At 39.6% G+C, this 23,712-nt stretch overlaps 1 protein-coding gene across 1 annotated transcript; it reads right to left on the bottom strand.

Annotated features, from left to right (window-relative positions):
* Positions 1 to 4,868: 4,868 nt before the first annotated feature.
* Positions 4,869 to 21,889, bottom strand: ENPP5 (ectonucleotide pyrophosphatase/phosphodiesterase family member 5). Its single transcript, XM_020993923.1, has 4 exons — positions 21,728 to 21,889; positions 14,679 to 15,521; positions 12,254 to 12,430; positions 4,869 to 8,474 (listed from the first exon to the last, which is right to left on the bottom strand). The coding sequence occupies exons 2-4, from the start codon at positions 15,505 to 15,507 to the stop codon at positions 8,056 to 8,058; spliced, it is 1,425 nt and encodes a 474-aa protein (XP_020849582.1). The 5' UTR covers positions 15,508 to 15,521; positions 21,728 to 21,889; the 3' UTR covers positions 4,869 to 8,055.
* Positions 21,890 to 23,712: the final 1,823 nt, after the last annotated feature.

The raw sequence follows: 23,712 nt of genomic DNA, 5'->3' as shown, positions 1-23,712 counted from the left end.
TTTCTTGGCCAAGATAATAGAGTGGTTCCAGCTAATTTTCCAGGTGAGGAAACTGAGGCTAACAGTTAAGTGACTTGCTCAGGGTCACACAGCTTGAAAGTGTCTGAAGCCAGACTTGAACTCAAGAGGAAGAGTCTTCCTGACCCCAGAGCCATCACTCTATCCACCGAGTCACTTAGCCACTCTGGGATACTGGAGAGGAACTGGGAAAAATTTAAGTAATGAAAAAACAGAAGTTTCCATTCCTTTTCAAAAAGACATGAAAAGCTTTGTGGAGTTGGGAAAACAAGTATATGGAGGCATATAACCAAGACTCAGAAGGTGATTGTACTGATTGAGCATAAGGCATACCAAGCCAGATGCCTTGTGGTTGACCTCTCCCCCACCTGAGATACCCCATAGCAAAACAAAAAAACCAAGTCATTAATTTTGGCTCCATCGTGCCTTTAAATCACTGATTGTAATTGTCATTTGATGAGGCAATATTTGAAATGAAACAAGTTAATTTAAAAATATTTCTGGATAAAATTTATCAACAATCTAATAAAAGTTAAATTGAGCTGGAAACTGTAGCAAAAGAAATTTAAATTATTAAATTGGTTGAATACTAAGACTTGAGAATGGTAGCCATATAGCTTATAAGTAGCTGCTACTGAATGGCATTTATATTCTGCATTATATATGTATTTTTCTTATTATGATTTGGTAAAGAGATTAGCTACCAATTTTTTGTAAGACCTTGCTTTAATGATTGGCAAGAATTTTCATTACTTTCAAATGCATTGCAGTCCAGATCAACTAACATTCAGAAAGCTCAAAAATTAAGCAATAAAAGTTTTGGAAAATTTAAAAATTAGTATTAGCATCAATCTCAAATTGAAGATCTTATTAAATCAGGTAAGTTTAAAAATTTCCTTTAATGAAAATAAATTAATGCTTTCCCTAGGAATGTGTTACTTAGACAATATAATTCAACACATGATTATACCTTATCAAACAATAATGAAAACATTTTAAATTATTTTATTTATTAAGACCATTTGGCCTTATGAAGAACTAACTTCACTGTGGATAGCTGGTGGAAAAAAAATTGTATCTAAGTGAAATTTTAAAACATGAAATTGATTTGAATGCTTTTGGGATTTTATAAATCATAATATAGAATCAATATTCCAATCTTTGCAACTATACTAAAGTCAGAAATGCTGAAACTTAAAGAGGTTTCAGTTTAATGAACATAATTTGTAATGAAAGTGAGAAATAACAATAGGTCACATATCAGATATGACAATAAATTCATTGGAAAAATAGCAGATTAGGATATCAAATCATGGTTGAATTACTAGCATAGGTTGGCTAAAGATACAAGAGTTTATCAAAAAATCAAAGTGTTCTATAATATTCAATTGGATATATGTAATTTACAATAGAGTATTATATATATTTATTTGTAAATTATGTGCTACACATCCCCTTTATCTGTAAAATTTATAATGTGTGTGTGTGTGTGTGTGTGTGTGTGTGTACACACTTCCTGGAGTTAAGAAGACCCTGAGTTTAACTCTGGCTTCAGACACTTAGTAGATTGTGTGACCCTGGGCAAGTAACATTTTTTCCTCAAGTTTCCTCAGTTTCTTTGTCTGAAAAATGGGGATAATAATAACACCTCCCAGCACATTTGTTTGTGAGGAACAAATGAGATAATATTTATAAAGCACTTAGCACATTGCTTGGCACACAGTAGATGCTATATAAATATTACCAATTATCATTTTATATACATTTTTTTGAGAGCCAATAAACATTTACCAGCATACCACTGGCTAGAGATAATTGAGCCTGTGGGATCCAATGAGCTCAAGAAAAAGTAGAGACAGAATTTAGAGGGCCCAGGATAGCATTTTAGGGTACACCCACAATTAGGAAGTAGGACGTGGATGCTAATTGAATAAAAGAGACTGAAGAGGGGAAAAGCAGACAGGTAGAAGAACCAAGAAAAAACAATGTCACAAAAACCCAGAGAAGAGAGGATATTCAGGAGAAAGCAGTCAAGCATCAAGAAATGATGAGGACTGAGAAAAAGCCATTAGATTTGACAAATCTGGAATTTAGCATGAAAGCCCATTGCTAGCAGGTACTGTTTCATTGCATCTGTAATCTCATCAACTAGCATAGGATTTGAAGCACAGTACATGTTTAAAAATGCTTGTTGACTGAATAAGGGATCATTGGTAACTTTGGAGAGAGCTGTTTCAGTTGAGTGATGAAATCTGAAGCCAGAATGCAAGAGTTTGAGAAACCGGAGGAGAGAAAGTGGAGGAAATTAGTGTAAGCATCTTTTTTTTTTCCTAGAAATTTGGCTATGGAAGGGAGAAGATAGCTTAGCAGGTTGGAAGGGTCAAGGGAGGATAACTTCTTAAACCTTACAGAGTAAAATCTCAAGTAGGCCTTCTGTCTCCTTGTAGAAGTATTATGATGTCACAGAACCCCAAATAAACACACTTAATACAAAAAGACTGCCAAAGTTATATTATTACAGCTAGGTGACACTGGGGCTAGTGTTGGGCCTGGATTCAGGAAGGCCTGAGTTCAAGTTCCACCTCAGACACTGACTGAATGTGTGACCCTGGGCAAGTCACTTAACCTCTGTTTACCTCATTTTCCTCATCTGTAAAATGGGGATAATAATAGCACCTATCTCCCAGAGTTGTTGTGAGGCTCAAATGAGATAATTGTAAAGCACTTAACACAGTGCCTCGCCATAGTGGCCACTATCTAAATATCGCTATTATTATTACATAGTCAAGAACGGACAATATGACTTCTTACATCTTTCTCTGAAAGGGAAGCAGAGCCTTCGAGTAGAGAAAACTTTGGTCAGGATCTAGAGGCATGGGTTTTAATTTTAGCTTTCTCTTCTATTTTGTAAACTGAGTGCAAATCCAAATGCAGCCACTTAATGCCTGAGTGACCTTGAGCAAGTCATTTTTTATGTCTCTGGGTTTATTTTCTTATTTATAACATGGGAATGGGGGGAAGAGGTAGACTAGATATTCCTTAAGGTTCCTTTTGGTCCTAGCTTTCTAAGATTCTAGATTACTGCTTTTATCCTCGACCTGCCTGCCTTGTCTAGCACAATTTGTGGGCTTCATAATTTATGCAGAGACCTACTGCATCTTAGGAATTTATTAGACTTTCTAATTGTAGTGCTTTCTTACAAGATATATTCAGGCTTACAGTGTGGCACCAGTCAAGGTGCTAACAATTAAAGGGAAAACACAGCTAGTCTGTGGAGGCAGTTTTCATTCTACACAAGGTAGAATGTAGAGAAGATAAAAGCAATAAGCAATAAGCTAGTAGGGACCAGAAATCTGTTATGAAGGCCAAAAAAGGAGTGCTTAAGGAGAAAGGAAATAACGGTGATATTGTTCCCTCTTCTTCCTGGAATTGATGTACAAACCTTGAAAAAGTTTTATAATTTTTAACAGTATAATAATAATAATAGGTAATTTTTATCTATGGAAATTGGGGACAGTAGAATCAAATGAATGAATCCACAGAAAAATGGGGGGGGGGAGACACTTTGCTGTCAATTTCAACTTTTTTCCCCTCTACCATGCTATCCCTAGGGGTTCTGAATCAGGAGTCCATGAACATTTGGGGATAAAATGATAAATGCATTTCAGCATAGCTATTTTTCTCCGTAGTCCTATATATTTGATTTCATTCATTTAAAAAATTCTAAGAGTTCATGGCACAAAAAAAAGTTCAGAAAAAAGTTTTTAAAAAAAGGCTTAACACCAAAGTTGCCAAAAACAGAAGGTAATCTGACCTACGTGCAGTTGTCTGCCAGTCCAGCTCTCACAGCCATCATCCAGGGAAGCAACTTCTGTGAAGAAAGGGCAAGTCATGCCGGCCAAATACCAACTAACTACCACATACAGAGCAGGCATGCCAATTTAGCTGGAGCATCAGGTCCCCCAGAGGGAGACAAAAGAGGAAACGTGACAGACAAGCCAAAACACCACCACCACCACCCTGACCACCATTTCTTGAACCAGTTCTTGAGAGGCAGCTGTTAAATTTTCAACATGAGCAATGGAAACCTTGGAAATTGGCATATGTCACAGGCCTTGATTTATTGTTTTGTCAGATTGTCTAGACTCTAATGGGGACAGCCTAAGAGCCTTGGGAACAGTGACATTAAATAATGACATGAAAGAAGACTTTAATATCTGAATTGCCATTGCGTCCCTAGGACCACGGGATTTTTCCATCTGGCCGGCAGCTGAAACCTTCCATATGTATCGTCTATCCCATTAGAATGTGAGCTCCTCGAGAGCAGGTATTGTTTTATTTTTATCTTTTGTCTCCAACACCAAGCACAATTCCTGGCGTGTAACACATTTAATAAATACTTTTTGTTTGATTCACACAAGAAAATGGAGCCAGCCAGAATCCTGAAGAAAACAACTAAAAAATGGAAACTGTGTTTGAAGTTTTACTTTTCCATTCTTGATTTGTGTTTTCAAAGACTGGGTCTCCCTATTTTGTCCAGGTTTGAAGTACAGGGGCTACCCCTGGGCTGATTCCACTACTGATTGACATGGAGGCTTTGATGTGCTGTATTTGTGACCTAGGACAGTTTACACCTTTTGTAGGCTTGCCATACTGATGTAAGATTAACTGGGGATACCCAATAGGCTTAGCCTGCTTCAGCCCAGAACTCTCAAGCTCAAGAGATCCTACAACCTCAATCTCCCCACCAGCTGGGATTAGCCCATACCCACCTTGGTTCATTTTCTAACATTGTCTTGATAGCTTAAGAGCAGAAAGTCAGATATTTAGAAATAAAAGGATTGGAGATATATATTAGAATCTTAATTTTAATGGAATTATTACAAGGTTGATTTTCATTATTAAATAATTTTTGCTATACCTTACTGTTTACAGTATTAGCAACTTCTAGAATGGGGGAAAAAACTGGTTTCGTGATAATTGAATTTACAGGAAAAAAAAAAAAGAAACGGGCATTTTACCCTCAAAGCCATTGCATTCCAATTGTATCATCCACATAGCCACATCCCAACATCACAGGTAAGTTAAAATATGAAAAGTCAACATTGACACATACATTTTCTGAGATGGCAGACCCAGATTCTAAATTTCTTGAGGTTAAATATCAGTATCATGTTTCACAGCTTAAAGCGGCTTATAAATATGTAGTTAGTCTAGGTACTGTCATTCATTTATTATGTAAAACAAGTCAGGTGTTAATAAGCATTGGTAATAACTATTATCTAACAAATGATCTGTTCACATTATTTTAGAAAGCATTAAAGTACAGCTATAGTCGTACACTATGTAACTTTTAAAAAATGTCATTTCTTATAATTCTTGAATACTTAATCACAACATGTTTTTGTTAGTCATTAGTACAAATATGTATCGTTATATGTAAAGATTTTCTATGGGCTATATTTCTGACCTACTTTAGAGAATTTATCTACTAAGAGAAATGACATAATTTCCCTTTAAGAGAGAAAAAAACAAAACAAAAAACAAAATCTTTCTTTCTCAATATTCACTCTTCCCTCTGAGAAGACTTTTGAGCACTTAAAGAAATGCCTTAAAGTATATTTTTGTGCTAAGATACAGTTGGGAATGAAAGGGGCAGGATGACATTCGGCACACAACTAGTCCTCAATGGGGATGAAAAGAAACTTATTCCTTAGACTAATTCACCCAAGACCCTCTCCCTCCCCAGCACCTAGCAAAGCACCTTACACATCCTGCAGAAATTTGCTGTCTTGATTAAATGAAATACATGATCCCAGCCTCTCCATGTCTCAAAGACCCTTAAAAGTTGCAATGTTCTTTAAAAACTTTAAATTGCCGGTCCATTTATCTTGGTAAGTACTTACTGAGCAAATAACCCTAAGCCCAAACTTAATTCTTACCAATTACTGACTCACGTGTGCCTAGCACTTTAACATGTATTCTGAGGTGGTCTTTAAGACAATCCTCTCCGCTTTATAAGGTTGCTTTATTTGTTTTGTTTTTAGGGTCTTGTAAAGAAAAGTATTTGATCAATACTGATTGCAATGTTAGGGGATAGGAACCAGCCCTGTGGTTTCCCTGATAAAAGGAACTATCTAATAAAGGACCTCCCTCAAGCATTGCAGGTAGGCAACTTCTCCACAACTTTAGATCTTGGAGAGTGAACAGTTTTGGGAACTTTTCTAAGCTACTGAAGAATGAAATAAGCAAAACCAAAAGAATCACTTTTCTACCATAACACTCTAAAAACAGGCAACTTTGCAAGCTGTGAGAACTATGATCCATACAGTGACCATTCATGATTCCAGAGGACCAATAATGAAATATGCCATCCATTAAAGAGAGCTGACAGTTTGTGGGGGTGCACAATAAGCCATATGTTTTTGTAATATAGTATTGAAAGGATTTGTTTTGCTTGACTATGCATTTTCGTTATAAGAAAATTGCTTTATTTTAAAAAAAATGGGTGAGAGATGGGAGTGAGAAAAAAATAGGTTTCTCTTTTTTAATAGAGGAAGGGTAGTACAGGTAGGTGTAAAATGTTGCATGCATTTTCAGATGAGGTCATTGTATTATTTTTACCTAAGTTTTTAAAAGTTATTATTTAAGTTGACAAAAAAAAGGTGTCTGAGAGGTTTAGTGAGTTGCCCTGGGTCACCTAGCCATAAACATCAGGAGCAGATCTTGAATCCAGGTCTTTTGGGCTCTAAGGCCAGCTCCCTATCCACTACACCACCCTACCTCTAAGCATAGCAGTAGCACAGCATACCTTTACTAATTTTATTATATTCCTTGTGTACTGGTTGTGTAGATGCCTAAATGAAAGGTGCTTGTATAGGCTGTATCCTATTTTAAGAAGGAGAAGGTCCTACTTTTGCCCTATTAGGTTTTAATATAGTTAATAGTAACATTTTTTAAAACAATCAAATACTCCAAGAAGAGTGTCAAAAAGCTGGAACTCCAGAATACATGACTCCCCTTAGCTTATCTACATATTTCAGTAAGTAAAAGAGACTACGATGAAGTTGGTGTTGCAATTGTGAAGGTAATCAGAGTGAGACTATTAAGTGGGAAATGATGAAAAGTAGTTTATAATGGAAAGAGAGGGTTTTTTTTTTTGGCTAGGAAATGGGGTTAAGTGACTTGCCCAGGGTCACACAGCTAGTAAGGAAAGAGATGCTTCTAAAGTAACTGCTGGCTACCCTTTCATATGGAGCATTCTCTAAAAGTGCAATGAGAATCATGTTGTTTAGGAAGCCTGTGATGAGGTACATCCATAAAGGCAATTGCTTCTGGCTGTTTTTTGGTATAAAAGTAGGCCTAGTTAGCCAAGGAAAGTTTCCACTTAATCTAGGTCTCCTAACTTTTAAGGAGATGTATTAGGTAATTATGAAGCAACCTTTGCATCTCTCTTATAGGCAAAGAATCACACCCCCTTCTTATAACAGGGAAAATGCAGTGTCTGCTAGTGATGGGCATGAAGAGTTCTCTTTTTCATCAGTTGACTAAATGTTAGGACTCAATAGTCTATAAAGTGCATTGAAATTTTTAAAATTTACATTTTTAAAAATAAAACTCATTTTCTTTTAAGAATAGTCAAAAGTGAGGTATCTATAAGGATTAAAAGTCACCACATGTCTAATGTGTCTCCAGTTCATCTAACATTGGATATTAATCTCCTCCAAGGCTAAAAAGTAAAGTTAAGACGTGCTCTTAGTTATATTTTTAATCTCATGCAGGTAAACGGCACTGTGAACTGTTGTCCAAGTTTGTGTGTGTGTGCATGTATTTATGTATTGGTACATGTATGTGTATGCATGTATATATTTATGTAGTACGTGTGTGTGTGTGTGTGTGTGTGTGTGTGTGTGTGTGTGTGTGTAAACGCACTGTATGTTCTTTCTATGCAAACCTTGAAGTTGGTTTCCTGGAATCAGACTTTTTTCTTTTTAACAACAAACAATTAACTACAAAAATCTCCATTCTTAAGCAATCTTAGGACCATAGCAATGGCTGAGCTATTTCAGCATTCCGCTCTTGTATGGTGGGCATTTGGCTACGAGTTAAATGTTTAAGGAATACTAGGAGAAACACAATCACTATCATGCTACCAAGGAAGACTCCCACAAAGTATGCATACGACTGCATCTTATAAATCCTTAGGTTCACGTGGCTCTGTGGAGTTGTCCTACTATGTGGAATCACTATGGGGACTATTTCTGAAAGCAGCTCCTCTACATTTGCCAGTGATCCATTGTGTGGCATTGAAGGAATGTCAAGAACATGGCACAGCAGCGGGTACAAGTCTGTCAAGTTCATGGAGTCCTTCGAAACATTCTTCTTGAAAGCAGGACCATGGGCCAAGAACAATGGATGCATATCAGAAAATTCATTATCATAACCATGATTCCCTACTGTGAAAAACAAAATGGATGAGTTAGACAACTGCTTGACATTTGGTTTTTCATATTTTTGAAGTTAAGTACAAACTTGGTTGGGTTTTAAAAGTATCTTTTTGCACAGAAGTTATACAAATGCACTGCAGTTTGCTTCAATAAATGGAAAGTCAAACAGGGTATCTATAGACCACATGCTATGAACTATATAGGCTGTCTTCAACTTGATTTCTAAATTCTAAAATTCTTTGGAATTTTCTAATCAATTATACCCAGGTTATCAACTTACCACAGGATAATAATAATAATAATAATAATAATATTTATATAGCACCTACTGTGTGCCAGGCATTGTATTAAATGCTTTACAAATATTATCCCATTTGATTCTCACCACAACCCTGGGAGGTAGTTGCTATTACTATCCCCATTTTACAGATGAGGAAAGTGAGATAAACAGAGGTTAAATGACTTGCCCAGGGTCACATAGCCAGTAAGTGTCTGAGACTGGATTTGAATTTAGGTCTTCCTGACACCAGGTCCAGTGCTCTATCTGTTGCTCCACATAGGTGCCCTCACTGTCCCCGTAACACAGGATGCATGAACACCAATTTATGTCAATCTGCTCCATGATGTGTTCCGCATATTCTGAAACTCAGTCTGGCCTATGGCCAAGCCACTACTCCTGGGGTACCCTGACTCTCAACCAGCATTTGGTTATTTGGAGGAGCTAAACTGGGTAGAGCTAAGCCAATGAAAGCAGAGGCGGTGGGAATTAAGGGAGAGACAAGGTAGGGAAAGGGTAGATATCTTTTAACTAGAAGAGTGATTTTCTTGTGTAGTTAGTAAGCTACATCTGAAGGCAACTCAAAAAAGGGGGAATTCCCCAAACATTTAAAGCAATAGCAGAATCATTGGCACACAGTGCCACAAGGAGATTATTTTGAAGTCTGGATCTCATCTGGATGCGTAAATACTGCTAAGTTTAGGTCTCATTGCTTCCTAGTTACTTATCACACTCAATCCTTCAACATGGCCAACCAAAGGAAAAAGCCAAATTCCACTAGTATGCGGAGGACTTGTGGCTAAAATAGAGTGACTTTTGCTCCTGTGGGTCCATCATAAAACTGAACGTTGTGTGCTTTTGAGTTATTCAAGTCAAAGTTCTAAGAGTTTTTGACATGAAATAATGGAGTGAAGGATCAGAGGATGGGAAATTTTGCACAAATAAGTTGAGTCATGCCTTCCAAAGGCTGGTCTACTTGGCATAACATAAGCATGCAAACAAGGTGAAGCACCTCGGGCTGAAGAAAAACTACACAAAGAATGCAGAAAGACTTTCTGTTTCAAATGTGGACGGACCAACAACTGGATTACTATTGAAAGTTAATGCTTGCTACACAGGAAAGTGTGTAATGAGATCAAGAAAACAAAACAGATACCATCTGTCAAAAAGTAATCAAGTGACCTTAAATTTCCTCCAAAGTCTCCTTAAAACGTCTGTCACGATACCCTAAAATAATAACAGCTAGCATTAATAGAGCTTTTTAAGGTTTGCAAAATACTTTTATTATCTCATTTGACTCTCACAATAACCCTATGAGGTAGGTGCTATTATCATCCTGGTTTTAACAGATGAGGAAACCGAATTGAGGAGTCACGAAGCTACTTGCCCAGGTTCATACAGCTAGTAATCATCTGATGCAGGATTAAAAGTCAGGTCTTCCTCACTCTAGGACTAGATCTTAGAATCTATCCACCATGCCACCTAACTGCCTGAATTCTTGATCCCATTAAAGGTATTTCTTCACCTGATTTGCTGCAGTAAAAGTAAGTTAAGAATTACGAATTATGAATATTATTCCTTTCTTTCTTCCCTCCCTCTCTCCCTGTCCTTCCTTCTTCCTTTCCTGCTTTTCCTTTCTTCCTCCCTCCCATCCTTCCTTCTTCCCTGTTCTTCCTTTCATCCCTCTTTCCTTCTCTCTCTCCATTTCCCTCATTGCCTTCCTTCCCTTCCTTTCCTCCCTCTGCTTCCTTCCTCCCTTCTTCTGCTTCCTTTTCGTCTTCTTCCTTCTCTTTCCTTTCTTCCTCTCCTTCTCCCTCTCCTTCCTCCCTTCCTTCCCTCCCCTCCTTCCTTCTTTCCCTCTCTCCTTCCCTCCTTCTCTCCCTTCCTTCTTTCCTCCCTCCCTCCTTCATTCCTTCTTGTAGGAAGGGTCCTCAGTATTCTTTGAGTCTGATCCATATCTGAAAAGAAACCTACTTTACAACACAGAATAAGCCAGAAGAATTTTAAGGCTGCCAACTAAAAATCATTTAGAAATAAAGTTAAAGTGCATCTAAAGTGAACAGATTTATAAATTAATGAGAAAATGATCATATTTACAAATTTAATTTTTTTTTACTTTTTAGACACATCTGTTATAAAATAGGTCAGTCCAGTCAATAACTCAACAAACATTTACTAAATGCTTGTTATGTGCCAAACACTGTGCTAAATGATGAAGCTACGAAGAAAGGCAAAAACAAACAAACCAATAAACAACAAAATTGTCCCTACTCTCAGGGAGTTTACATTGTAACTGGAAAGACAAAGTGGAAATAAGTAGGTACCTACAAGATGTATATAGAGTTGATGGAAGGTAATCTTTGGACAGTTAGGTGGTTCAGTGAATAGAGGGCAGTGCCTAAAGTCAAAAAGACTCATCTTCATAAGTTCAAATCTGGCCTCAGACACTTCCTAGCTGTATGACCCTGGGCAAGTCATTTAACCCTGTTTGCCTCAATTCCTCATCTGTAAAATGATCTGGAGAAGGAAATGGCAAACCAGCCCAGTATCTTTGCCAAGAAAACCCCAAATGGGGTCACATTGGACATGAATGGAATAACTCAACAGTTTTTAGAAGGAAGGCACTGGGGATGAGAGAGAGAGGGAGACCAAGGAAGGGGTCAGGCAGAAAGTGAATTTTTAAGGAAATCTTAAAGGAAGCCAAGGAACCTAAGAGGTAGAGATGAAGAGACAGAGAATTCCAGGCATGGGGGGGACAAGTTAGCTAGCACCATGGCATGTAGTAAGAGGAACAGTATGAAAGCCAGTAAAACTAGACTGTACAGTTCACATAGGGAAGTAAAGAATAGTGGGAAGTAAGAAGGGGCCAAGTTATAAAGAACTCTAAATGCCAAAAAGAGAACTTTATATTTGATCCTGGACATAACAGGAAGCCATTGATGTTTACTGAATATCTGTGTGTTGGGTCGGGGGGAGGCGTTGACATGATTAGACTCCCCACTTTAGGAAAATTATTGGCAGCTAAGTGGAGGGTGGATTAGAATGGGGAGGGACCATAGCTGGATCCTGTCAGAAAACAGAGTAAATTGCTTTAAGAAGATTAATTGTCAGCTTTCAGGATACAAAGCCTTGCTTAACTATGAGTGGAGAAGAATGATTAATTTGTTGTTCATTCGTTTCAGTCATGTCTGACTCTTTGTGACCCCATTTGGGGTTTTCTTGGCAGAGATACTAGAGTGGTTTGCCATTTCCTTCTCCAGCTCATTTTACAGGTGAGGAAATTGAGGCAAACAGGGTGAAGTGACTTACCCAGGGTCACACAGCTAGTAAGTGTCTGAGGCCAGATTTGAACTCAGGAAGAAGAATCTTCCTGACTCTAGGCCTGACAGTGTGCCACCTGACTGTCCAGTTGGCCAACTGATTAGTTATCCAACCAATAATTAATCCTCAATGATGACACAGATGTTAATAAAAACTATAGTGAAGTAATAATATACCACAAAATACTTACACATGAATGTATTGGATCTATTCTGTATAATGGTCCATCCTTTGTCAGCCATTATTAAGATGGGTTGAATTCGGTGATGGTGCTTGTAATGAAATCTTTCTGGAATGTCTTCCTTTTTGTAAACAGTCAGGTTAGGATGAGCATTATTCAATGCTGCATAAATCTTATCAAATTTACCTGGAGGAGAGTGGAGAAATATAAGGAACTGAAACCAGATGATGCATTGTAAATCTAAGCAACAGCTTTCTCCAACAAAAAAAATAAAAGCTCTTTTGGTCACTGAGAATCATAATTTTAAAATAAATAATCATTTTTCATTTTAAAAAATTGCATTGGGGGGGGCAGGCAATGGGGTTAAGTGATTTGCCCAAGGTCTCACACAGCTAGTAAGTGTTATGTGTCTGAGGCCGGATTTGAACTCAGGTACTCCTGAATTCAGGGCTGGTGCTCTATCCACTGTGCCACCTAGCTACCCCCCAAAACTGTAATTTTTTAAAATAAGCTTGACAGGGCTCTTAGATGCCATCCCTTCTAACTCCACCATTTTACAAATGAAGAAACTGAGGCCTAGGCAGGGAGAAACTGAGGCCTGGGCAGGGAAAGGAGGTCATACAGGGGGTAAGCAGAAGGTAACTCAGCAACATTTCCAAAACACAGATGAACTACCATGGTGAAAAGCAACTGACCTAACACAAACAACATTTATTCAGTCTTCTTATATGGAAAAATCCTCCCTGGCCCCTCCCCAACCCTGCCCCTCCCTGCCATGTGTCCCCATTACAGGGAGACCAAAAAGTTTGTTCTTTGTTTTTAAGTGAATTCACTTTAAAGAATTAATAAAGTAGGGACACTGAATCATCTGACAGGACTTGAAACCTCAATTCAAGGAATGTTCCACTTGGAATGCATTATGCATTATTAGAGGCACTTACTAGAGAAATAAAATATTACAGTACAGTTGTGAGTCTTCAAGACAGTTGGTCAGTCATGGCTGATACCCAAGCAAAAGCAGCAAAGAAGGTAATTTTGGTAGAAAAAAAATGTGGAATTAGGGGATCCATTGAAAACTAAAGAACGTTTAAGAGTAGGGGAGGGAGCTGGCAAAGCACCTCAAAATTCTGAACAACCACACCCATTGACCATAACATTCAGAATGACACAGATCAAGGCACAGCTTTCCCTATTTCCTCACCATGTTTTCCTTGGAACTTTTTCCTTTTTTTTCTTTTTCCCCTGAGGAAGCACAGGAATTTTTGTAATGGAAGCCAATGCGAAAACGAAATTTGTTTTCTCAACCATTATTTCCTAGAAAGCAACTCTTCAGCAAAATAATTGATATCTCTATACAAGTCCAGTCTTTAAAAATGCGGATAAAAGAATTTATCTTACTGTTTCAGCCAATTAACAAGCATTTATCAAGCTCTTACTATGTGCCTGCATTCTCCAGTAACTTTTGGGAAGCTAAGTGGCACAGTTGATAGAATGGTAGGCCTGGAATCAGGAAGACCCAAGTTCAAATCAGGCTTCAGACACTTACTAGCTGTGACCCTGGGCAAGTCACTTAACCCTGTTTGCCTCAGCTTTCTCATCTATAAAAGTAAGCTAGCAAAGGAAATGTCAAACTACTCTAGTATCTCTGCTAAGAAAACCCCAAATGAGGTCATGAAGAATTGGACATGGCTAGGGCAGTTAGGTGGCACAGTGGATGGAGCACCAGCCCTGGAGTCAGGAGGACCTGAGTTCAAATCTGCTCTCAGACAGTTGACACTTACTAGCTGTGTGACTCTGGGCAAGTCACTTAACTCATTGCCTAGACAACACAAAAAACAACAAAAAAAGAGTTGGACATGACTGAAAAGACTGTATAACAACAATACAATGAGAGAGATGGAGCATAGGGTTTTGAGAATTATAAGGAAGTCAGCATCTTGGATTGTAGTGTGGGTAGAGGGGTGTAAAATATAAGACTGGAAAGGTAGGTAGGGGCCAAGATGAAGAGAAAGGAAAAGAGAAAGAGTACAATAATCTAATCAGACTCAGTAGGGTCATATTAGAGTCACTTAACCTCTATTTGGTTCAGTTTCTTCAACTTTCAAATGAGGATATAATAATGGCATTTACCTTCCAGTGTTATTGTGAGGATCAAATGAGATTTTATACATACACACACACACACACACTATACACACATTATACATGTATACATACACATATTTATTTGTGCTTGGCACACAGTAGGTACCTAATAAATGCTTGTTTCCTTCCTTCCTTCGACACAACTGGGTATGTTAAAATGAGATCAAAAGCTCTTATCTAATCTCACTAGCTTGGTTACAGAAATCAAGCTATGTTAAGACAAAAGGGACAAAGACAAAAAAACTCTCTTTTACAATCACCAATCAGGTCAGTCACTACCAGTCTTTACCTTTTTTTGGCAAAATGGCTCTTACTGGTGAATGGTCTATCAGGAAATAGTCATTTGGATCGACATATTGGTCAAGTTCTATGATTTTTTCCCCAGAACACTGTGTCATCCCATGATCACTTGTGATAATTAGGTTCACGGTATTCCACAACTTTTCTTTCATCAGCTCTTTGATGAGGTACCCTAACTTACTGTCAATATCAGAAATGACAGGGTCCATGAGTGGATTGTCAGGCCCCAAATTATGGCCCATCTCATCAGGATCCTCCCAGTAGAGAAGAGCAAGATTTATGGGTTTCTTTAACTTAAACCACTCAATAACTCTTGCGACTCTGTCTTCAAATGAAACAGACTCATTGTAAGGCATATAATAAGTAGGAAATTTTTCATGTATTTTCACGTCTGTCCCAGGCCACATTGCAGCACCAGTGTCATGGCCTGCTATTTGATTTGTGATCCATATCGGAATTGCATCTTCCCAAAATTCTGAATCATAGATCGTCATGTCCTCCAAGGAGAAGGTTTCATTCAAGGTAGAATCATACATGTCATTGGCAATTATGCCATGACTCTCTGGGTAGAGACCAGTCACCAAAGTATAGTGATTAGGATAAGTCGTTGTAACAAAAACATTAGTAACTTTCTTGACATGTACACCATACTCCATGATATAATCGAAATGGGGTGTGGGGACTCTGTAGATGTAATCCCAACGGAATCCATCAAAAGAAACAAGAAGAACTTTCTGCTCATCTTGTTGGTGAGAAAATGTGATCGAAAACATTAATGCAGACAGTGTGAAAAACACACAGCAGAATTTTGAATCCATTTTCAAAAAACAATCTGTGGAGTAAACACAGGCATGTTAGCATCAATTGTTCTCAACACTTCATAGTAACTTTCAGTTGATTACATATCTCCATCCCCCATAAATGATTGAGAAAGGTTCATTTTTCTAATCATGGACTGTGATGAAGCATAGCAGAACACTATCTATATTTACTATGAATCAAACTATATCTATGCTTAGGAGGCCCTTAACTACACTAAAAATTATTTTTTCTTGCTTTTTAGCATTTTTTACAAAAGGACTCCTTTAAATAGTTAACTCCTGCTAAAGCAAGGTATATTCCATACATGCATACATAAACATGTATTTTATGAGTAAAGTCGGGCATCTTGACAGCAGGGAAAACAACGCATAAATTCATTAATTGTATTTTTATGTACACTTCTATACTTGAAGCCAATCGTGTTAGTTTCTAATATTTTTTCTAAATTCTACCTTCATTAGAGATTATGTTGTTATTTGTTGTTTTTGTTCAGTCATGTCTGACTCTTCATGACCCCGTTTGGGATTTTCTTGGCAGAGATACTGGAACGGTTTGTCACTTCCTTCTCCAGTTTATTTCACAGATGAGGAAACTGAGGCAAACAGGGTGAAGTGACTTGCCCACAGTTATACAGCTAGTAAGTGTCTGAGACCAAATTTGAACTCAGGAAGACGTGTCTTCCTGACTCCAGGCCCAGCACTCAATCTATAGTACTACCTAGCCACAGGAAAATAAACAGATGAGCCTCTGAAACTCAAACACATTTATAAAATACAATCTGCTTTTATTTATTTACTAGGGTGAAACAGAATTAAGGCACTAACTCTCACATATTTTTAAACAGCACAAAAATCGGATCAACCCTAGCCTACTGATGTTGGCATTCGATTTGTAAAATATTTCTAAAGCAGACAAATAGTATTTGAAAAATGAGAAATTGTTCCCTTCAGACTCTGGAACTTTAGGGACCCTTGTCCCTGGATGAGGGATAAGGAGAGGCATCATGACCTCTTTTATAGACGGAATTCCCACTACTAATGAATATTGGTAGCTGATCAGAAACTTACAGTCTTGGAGAGATGATTAGAGCATTGCCATGTCAAAGTCCCACAACATACTTACAGTCATTCAATCTCAGTATTGGAAGGGGCTTCATAATTTATCAAGGCCAATGTATACTCAAATGGGGAGGCTAGGTGGCAAAGCAGATAGAGTGCTGGGCCTGGCATCAGGAGGACTCGTCTTCCTGAATTCAAATCTGACCTCAGACACTTACTAACTATACAACCCTGGACAAGTCACTGAACCCTGTTTGTCTCAGTTTCCTCATCTGTAAAATGAGCTGGAGAAGGAAATGACAAACCATTCCAGTATCTCTGCCAAGAAAATCCCAAATGGGGTCCATCCCTCTTTTGAACAACTGTAATTGCAGGGATGTTTTTTCCTTATATCTGCCTGGAATATGTCTCTTCACAATATCCATCTGAACTTCCATCAGACCCTACTGAATCTGCCTGGCATTCCTCCTTTTGGATCCAAGTAAATCCTTCTCCCACCAGACAGCACTTCATGTCCTTGAAGACAGCAGTAGTATCCTTGTTTTTTATTCTCCAAGCTAGAGACCCCCTCAGTTTCTTCGTTATCAATATTCAGCTTCATTCTATTTACACACCTATGGACATACTCCAGCCTGTCAACATCCTTCTTAAAATGTGGGACCTTGAACTGAAAACTCTAATCAGGATCCTGCCTTCATCTGGACACTGTATACATGGTACTGGACTTGAAGTTAAGAAGATATGGATTTCAATCTCACCCTCAAATCTTATGAGCCATTTGACCAAAAGCAAGTTATTTAACCTCTCTGAGGCTCAGTTTCCTCTTTTGTAAAGTGGGGATAATACCTATATCATCCACTTGGTGCCTCAGCTGCCTTTTTACCCTGGAATTTCCCTTAGGGCCCCAGGCCTTCTGACCATGTAACCTCCCTCTGCCTCTCCAGCTTCCCTTAGCTCCTTCCTGAGTTCCTACTGGAATGTCCATTTTGGAGATAGGCCCACACCAGTCATGCTTCACTCCCTTCCTGGCTCTGCTTCTGACTCTCTGGATTTCCCTACCTTGTACCTACATAAGTACTTTCCCTCTCCACCCTCACTTCTCACCCCCCCCAACTCTCCCTTTTCAGCTTCCTTTTAGGTGTTGTTTTCTCACATTAAAATGTAAGCTCTATGTGTATATAATGCAGAATATAAGCAGGAACTCTTTTTGCTTGTATTTGTATTTTCAGCACTATCAGAGTGCTTGAAATATACTAAGTACTTAATAAAGGGGCAGCTAGGTGGCAAAGTGGATAGGATGCCAGGCCTAGAGTCAGGAAGATCTCAGTTCAACTGCAGCCTCAAATGCTTAATAGCTGTGTGACCCTGGACAAGTCACTTCATCTTGCTTGCCTCAGTTTCCTCATCTGTAAAATGAGTTGGAGAAGGAAATGGCAAACCACTCCAGTATCTGCCGAGAAAACCCCAAATGGGGTCACAGAGAGTTAGACACAGCTGATCAGCAATAACAAGAAATACTTAATATTTATTGCCTGCCTTCCTTCAAAGAGTTGTTGTACAGTTCAAATATAATGAAGGTAAAGCTTCTATAATTTTAGGAATAAGGCACTAGTGGGGTGGGGTGGAGTCAGGAAAGGCTTCATGTAAAAGGTGGCATTAGAATTAAGTTTTGAAGGAAACTAGAGTCCTATATCTAGATAAAAGGGCAGCTAGATGGTGGAGTGGCTAGAATGTTTTACTTGGAGTTAGAGTTCAAATCCAGCCTTACGCACTTTACTTACTAAGGGGCAACTAGGTGGCACAGTGGGTAGAGTGCTGACCCTGGAGTCAGGACGACCCGAGTTCAAATGCAGCCTCAGACACTTTCTAGATGTGTGACCTTGGGCAAGTCACTTCACTCTGGCTGCCTCAGTTCCTCATCTGTAAAATGAACTGGAGAAGGAAATGGTAAAGCACTCCAGTATCTTTGCCAAGAAAACCCCCAAAATGGGTTACTCTGTTGGACACAACAACAACCCTGGGCTAGTCAATTCACTTTTCTCTCAGTGTTTGTTAGAAAAATCTGAAACAAAAAAATCTACTGCAGTGAGTGAGTGAAGGAAAGTCTTCATTATGCTTCTCGAGAGAGAAGTGAGCACAACGCACATTACTAGCACATAGGCACTGGTTTAGCAGTAGAAACAACTTTTAAACTGTTAGTAAGAACCACACTTCACCCATCAGGGCTACTATTGTTCTGGTTCATCTGAGTTATACCCCTCCTGGACAGCCCATGGCATGTTTGTCCATATTCTGTTAACTCTGCCCACTTTATGGGTTCCATGTTAAAAATGGTGGCTATCTCCGCTCTTGGGGTGTGTCAGTTCATGCTTATTAAGCAAGTGCAGTGGAGAAAAGCCTTTGTCTGGCTGAAGCCCGTCCTTGAACCTGGCTGGCTGCAACCAGTTTAGCCTCCACGGCTCTTTCTTAAGAACTAGCTGTTTCTAGAATAGTTTGGAGCATTTTCTGATTGGTTGAGGGACTACCCACAAGATCTTGGAATTTCTTATCCTGCTGTGGAAACCTAACCCCCTAAAATCTTTCTTACATTTCCTCTTCAGCAAAGTTGGGTCAATAATACCATTACCTCACAGGGTTGCTGTTAGGATAAAATCTGATAGCATACGTAAAGCACTATTTAAATGCCATCTATTATTATTATAATATGAAGAACAACAGAAAGGTCAGTTTGGCTGGATTACAATAAAGCTGGAAAGGCTGGTTGGGTCCAGGTTAATAAGAAACTTTCAATATTATGAAATAAATCCTTCCTGATTATCTTTTTTAAATTGAATTTTTATCTTCAGTTGCAAATTCTCACCCTCCCCCACACATTGAAAAGGCAAGAAGAAATATGATCCTGTTAAACATTTAAAATGGAAATGTAGAGGCAACCTATACCTTCCCCCTGAATGACTGTATCTCATTGTTAACTTAATGATATGATGTAGTAGAACAAAAACTAGATTTGGTAATCATTGAGACATGAGTTCAAATCCAAGCTCTGCCACTATTGCTTGTTTGGCCTTCAATTAGGTATATAATCACTCTGAGGTTATATCCTAATATATCAAATGAGAAGTTAGACTTGATGACCTCTAGGGAAGCAGAAGGGAACAATTTATTAAACACCTAAGGTGGGCAATTAGGTGGTGCAGGGGATAGAGTGCCAGGCCTGGAGTCAGGAAGATTCATCTTCCTAAGTTCAAATCCAGCCTCAGATACTTACTTGTTCTGAGGCGTCACTTCATCCTGTTTGCCTCAGTTTCCTCATCTGTAAAATGAGCTGGAGAAGGGCAAACCAATCCATTATCTTTGCCAAGAAGGCCCCAAATGGGGTCACAAAGAGTTGGACAAGCTTGAACAACAACAATAAATATGGTTTGCCAGGCTCTGTGCTAAGACCTTTACAAATAGTTGATCTTTACAACAACCCTGTGAGCTAGGTGCTATTGTTATCCCCACTTTACAGCTGAGTTAACTGAGAAAGGTTAAATGACTTGCCTGGAGTTACACAGCTAGTTAGTTTGTAAAGGTGGATTTGAATTCAGGTCTTCTAACTCCGGGTCCAACGCTCTATGCACTGCACTACAGATTTGCCTCTTTGCCTACCTCCACCACTCAATCTATCCTCCTTAAGGAGCAAGGCACCTCATCTGGTTAATAAGTTCTCAATTTCCTAACGTCACCTACTTCTAGGTCCCTCCCAGAACTACATATTTATGAAGAAGTCAAGGTTCACCAAGCTTCAATAAGCATTTATTGGTGATAAATCAGATTACAAAGTACTCCCAGATCATTTTCTGCCTAATCACCTTCACTGAGGAAGTATTTTTGCCTAAGAATTCTTCAGTGAATTGTTTTGTTCCCCTTTACTTTGGCTGTTAGTGAATGTACCCATCAGATTATGCATGGAACAAAAATCCTGCTTTCCCGAACTTACTTTCTGAAGCGCATGTAAATGTAGAACGGAGATTTTTATAAACACAAACTGACTCATTCTCATAAGCTGCACATTTTGGCATTTTTGGCTAGCCCTGCTGTCCGTTTTCTCTTCTCCCACCCCAACTTCCCCAAACATGACAGAGCTGGGGGAGGATCAAACCAAATCTCCATTATGAAGCCCACAGCTAAAATGGGTTATGAAACACTTCTGATTTTCCTCTAATTTGTTGCAGAAGTCAGAAATAGTGGACAAGAGGGAGGGGCATTTGTTTTTGCTGGCCAACAAAACAAGTTAGAGGAAGGTTACATTTTTTTAAAAAACAGCTTTCTAGTGTTTTGTAACAAGCTGCCGCATCAATGACATCAACCTAGCCTGTTCCACTAAAAAGGGAAACGGGGTGGAAGGAGACAAAGCAGAGCTTCTTTCTGCTCCATTAACTTGGTGTAGCAAGAAATGCAGTTTTGCCGTGTCCTAGATCCTAATTCTCTTAACTCACTAGGGAACGCTGCAAGTGAAGAGGTGGATTTGGGGAGGTGGGGGTAATGCAGGGCCCAAGGGTAGGCCGAAGAGGGGAGGAGAAATTTAGGTTTGGCTCGCAGAGAAAATGAAAAGGGACTAAGAACCAGGATCTAGGTGTCTTTGAGGAGTTGAGGGGTTGGGGGGATGGCGCTACTTAACAGAGTTACTTATTCTATCTTCGTTTAGGGCAAGTAGCCCGCATTGGGTGATGAATTCTCATTTCCTCAACATCACGCACACGTATTATATAAGGTGTGTGTTTACAAGGTGGGCTCTGTTTGTGTGTGCGCAGGCGCGCGCGTGTGTGTTTACATGCCCTGTGGGCTGCGTGTGCCTTCGCGCTTGTGTACAGGATGCATTCCATATCTGTGAGTATGCATGAGCATGCATGCACGTAATCGAATCTCAGTGTGCGTGAGTGTATAAGCATGCAGACGCAGTGTGGGTTCCCCAGAGAAAGAAGGGGAATCGCCGCCCCTTCCCGAACCACATTCCCTCTCCCGGGGCTCTAAATCTCCGGCTTCAACCTGGGTGGGGAATGAGAGGGGTGAGGGGCTCCTTTCCCGCCCCAGCAGACCAGGGATCCCAGGGAGTGGGGGATGGGGTTGTAAAGAAAGGCATTGGACGGACAGCACAGACCCAAGGCTCGCTCACCTGCTAGTTTCCGGACGCTCGGCACTGCACCTGACGCGTCCCAACCCACCTTCCCCGAAGGCTTAAAGAAAGGAGCTGTCCGAAGTGGCCAGACTTTCTGTCAATCAGCCGAAAGAGGGAAAGGTGGGGGTGGGAGCTGATGCTCTGGAGAACGAACTTGGGCAGGACTTCGGAGGCGGAGCAGAGGTGGGGTCAGGGGTGGGAGCACCCAAGTATTGGCCAATGTAAAAGGAAGTAGGGGAGCGTGGCCCCTCCTTGTCGCCGCTTCCTCCTCCCAGCTCTAGCGTCAGCCGGCCTATGGAGCTGCTCTTTCTCTACTGTTATTGGCCTTGACGATGAAAGGTGCATTGTCGATTTGTGCAGCCATCAGCCGGGTTAATTCTCTTGAGGCATATGATTCGAGAACTATCTTTTCTCTTGGCTTAAGCTTTAACTATATTTGTTAAAATATATTTTGGGGGAGTTTAAGGGAGTTACAGTAGTGGACAAATTTGATTCTTGTCCTCCCCGACCGCCTCCCCCCACCCTATCCTGACTCTTGGGTTCCAACTCTACATTTGAAAGAAGAGTGACTAACAAAGTAGCTTCCCTCAGATGGACCCCTGCTTCTACTTGTAACCTCCTTCGTAAGCTCCTCGAGGGCAGAGATACTCAATTTTGTCATTGAATCTACAGAGCCTGACACATGGTAGACACTCAATGATGAATTTATCCCATCCATTTTTGTATTCTGCAGTCAATTCATTGCTTCTCCACCCACCCCAGTTCTTCAGTTTATCCCTTTCAATTGTCTCATTCCTTGCTACCTGGAAATATATCCACTGGCTCATTCCTCATTACCAGGAAACACCCAAGTTTCTTCCATCTCTAAAAGACCCTCACTTAACCCTATCATCACCTCAAGTTAGTGTCATCCTATATCTCTCCTCCCTTTAATAGCCAGACTCCTAGAAAGAACAGTCTACTGTTGTTGCCTCCATTTCTTCTTGTCTCACTACTTCTCAACCTTTTGTGATCTGGTTTCTGATTTCTTTATAATTAATACTGTTCTCTCCAAAGTTGCCACTGATCTTAATAGCCAAACCCAATGGATTTTTTTTTCCTCAGTCCTCATCTTTTTTTGATATCATCATCATGATATAAGGAAGCTTTTGGCTGGGGTTGTTACTTGTTTATGCTTCAGCTTGTTGGCTTGATGGATATTTATTTGTTTGGGAGTCCCTGGTAGCTACAGTAATTTTGATTTTAGCTTGGGACTCTCATCTTCTGGTTCCTAACCTCACCCTCAGATTTCTGACTCCACTTCAAGAATTGTGTTCTTGGCTCAAAAAAGGGAGGGGGGATTTGTTGCCATCATAAAAAAAAGAAAAATCTCTTTTTATACCCCCTTCCCTATTCCTACTAAACATGTCCTAGAATAAATATAATTTGTATTTCTCCCAACTGGATCAGAACCTCATCTCAAGGAATTTTTAGGAATATGTGAGGAGTAGACAGGATTGATCAAGAGAATTTCATGAACGAATGGGTGAGCTTGGGGTGGGAGTACAAGGGAGACTTTGGAACTTTCATTGACTTTTCTAGGAAGGGTCTGTACCTGAACTTTCTTGCCTGGTGGAGGATAGATCTGTGTGATTTGTGATGAAATGGTTGTTGAAAACTCCTATGGGATGGATATTTTTTGGAGGATCCTCTCCATGTGCTGAACTATTAAAGGACAGGCTTCCCCCCCTTCCCTTTTCTTATAGAAGAGTTAGGATCAGACTGAAGTCTTCAGAAGGAAGGGTTTCCCTCTCCCTTGGAGCTACTTTAGTGCAAGGCAGGTGGAAATCCTATGTTCCCAACTTGATGCAGCTGTAGAGGTGGGAACCACACAATCTAAGTGGAGAGAGTTCCTGACACCCAGCTTCTGGATGAGTGTTGAGAATTTTTCCTTGGAGACTTTGCCTCCCTAGCAACCCCAACTTCACAAGTTTTTGAATTCA

Source organism: Phascolarctos cinereus, unplaced genomic scaffold (assembly GCF_003287225.1).
Source record: "Phascolarctos cinereus isolate Bilbo 61053 unplaced genomic scaffold, phaCin_HiC Scaffold_5;HRSCAF=322, whole genome shotgun sequence".
In the NCBI taxonomy this organism is placed as follows: domain Eukaryota; kingdom Metazoa; phylum Chordata; class Mammalia; order Diprotodontia; family Phascolarctidae; genus Phascolarctos; species Phascolarctos cinereus.
The sequence above is the reverse complement of the archived record's forward strand: the minus strand, read 5'-3'. Positions and strand labels throughout refer to the sequence as shown.

Bases quoted from the DNA above. Each gene is read 5' to 3' on its own strand.
- ENPP5 (XM_020993923.1), bottom strand. From the start codon at position 15,507: ATGGATTCAAAATTCTGCTGTGTGTTTTTCACACTGTCTGCATTAATG. The intron at 12,431-14,678 runs GTAAAGACTGGT...ACTCTCCTCCAG, and splicing joins AGCCATTTTGCCAAAAAAAG to GTAAATTTGATAAGATTTAT. The intron at 8,475-12,253 runs GTAAGTATTTTG...TGTTTTTCACAG, and splicing joins TAGATCCAATACATTCATGT to TAGGGAATCATGGTTATGAT.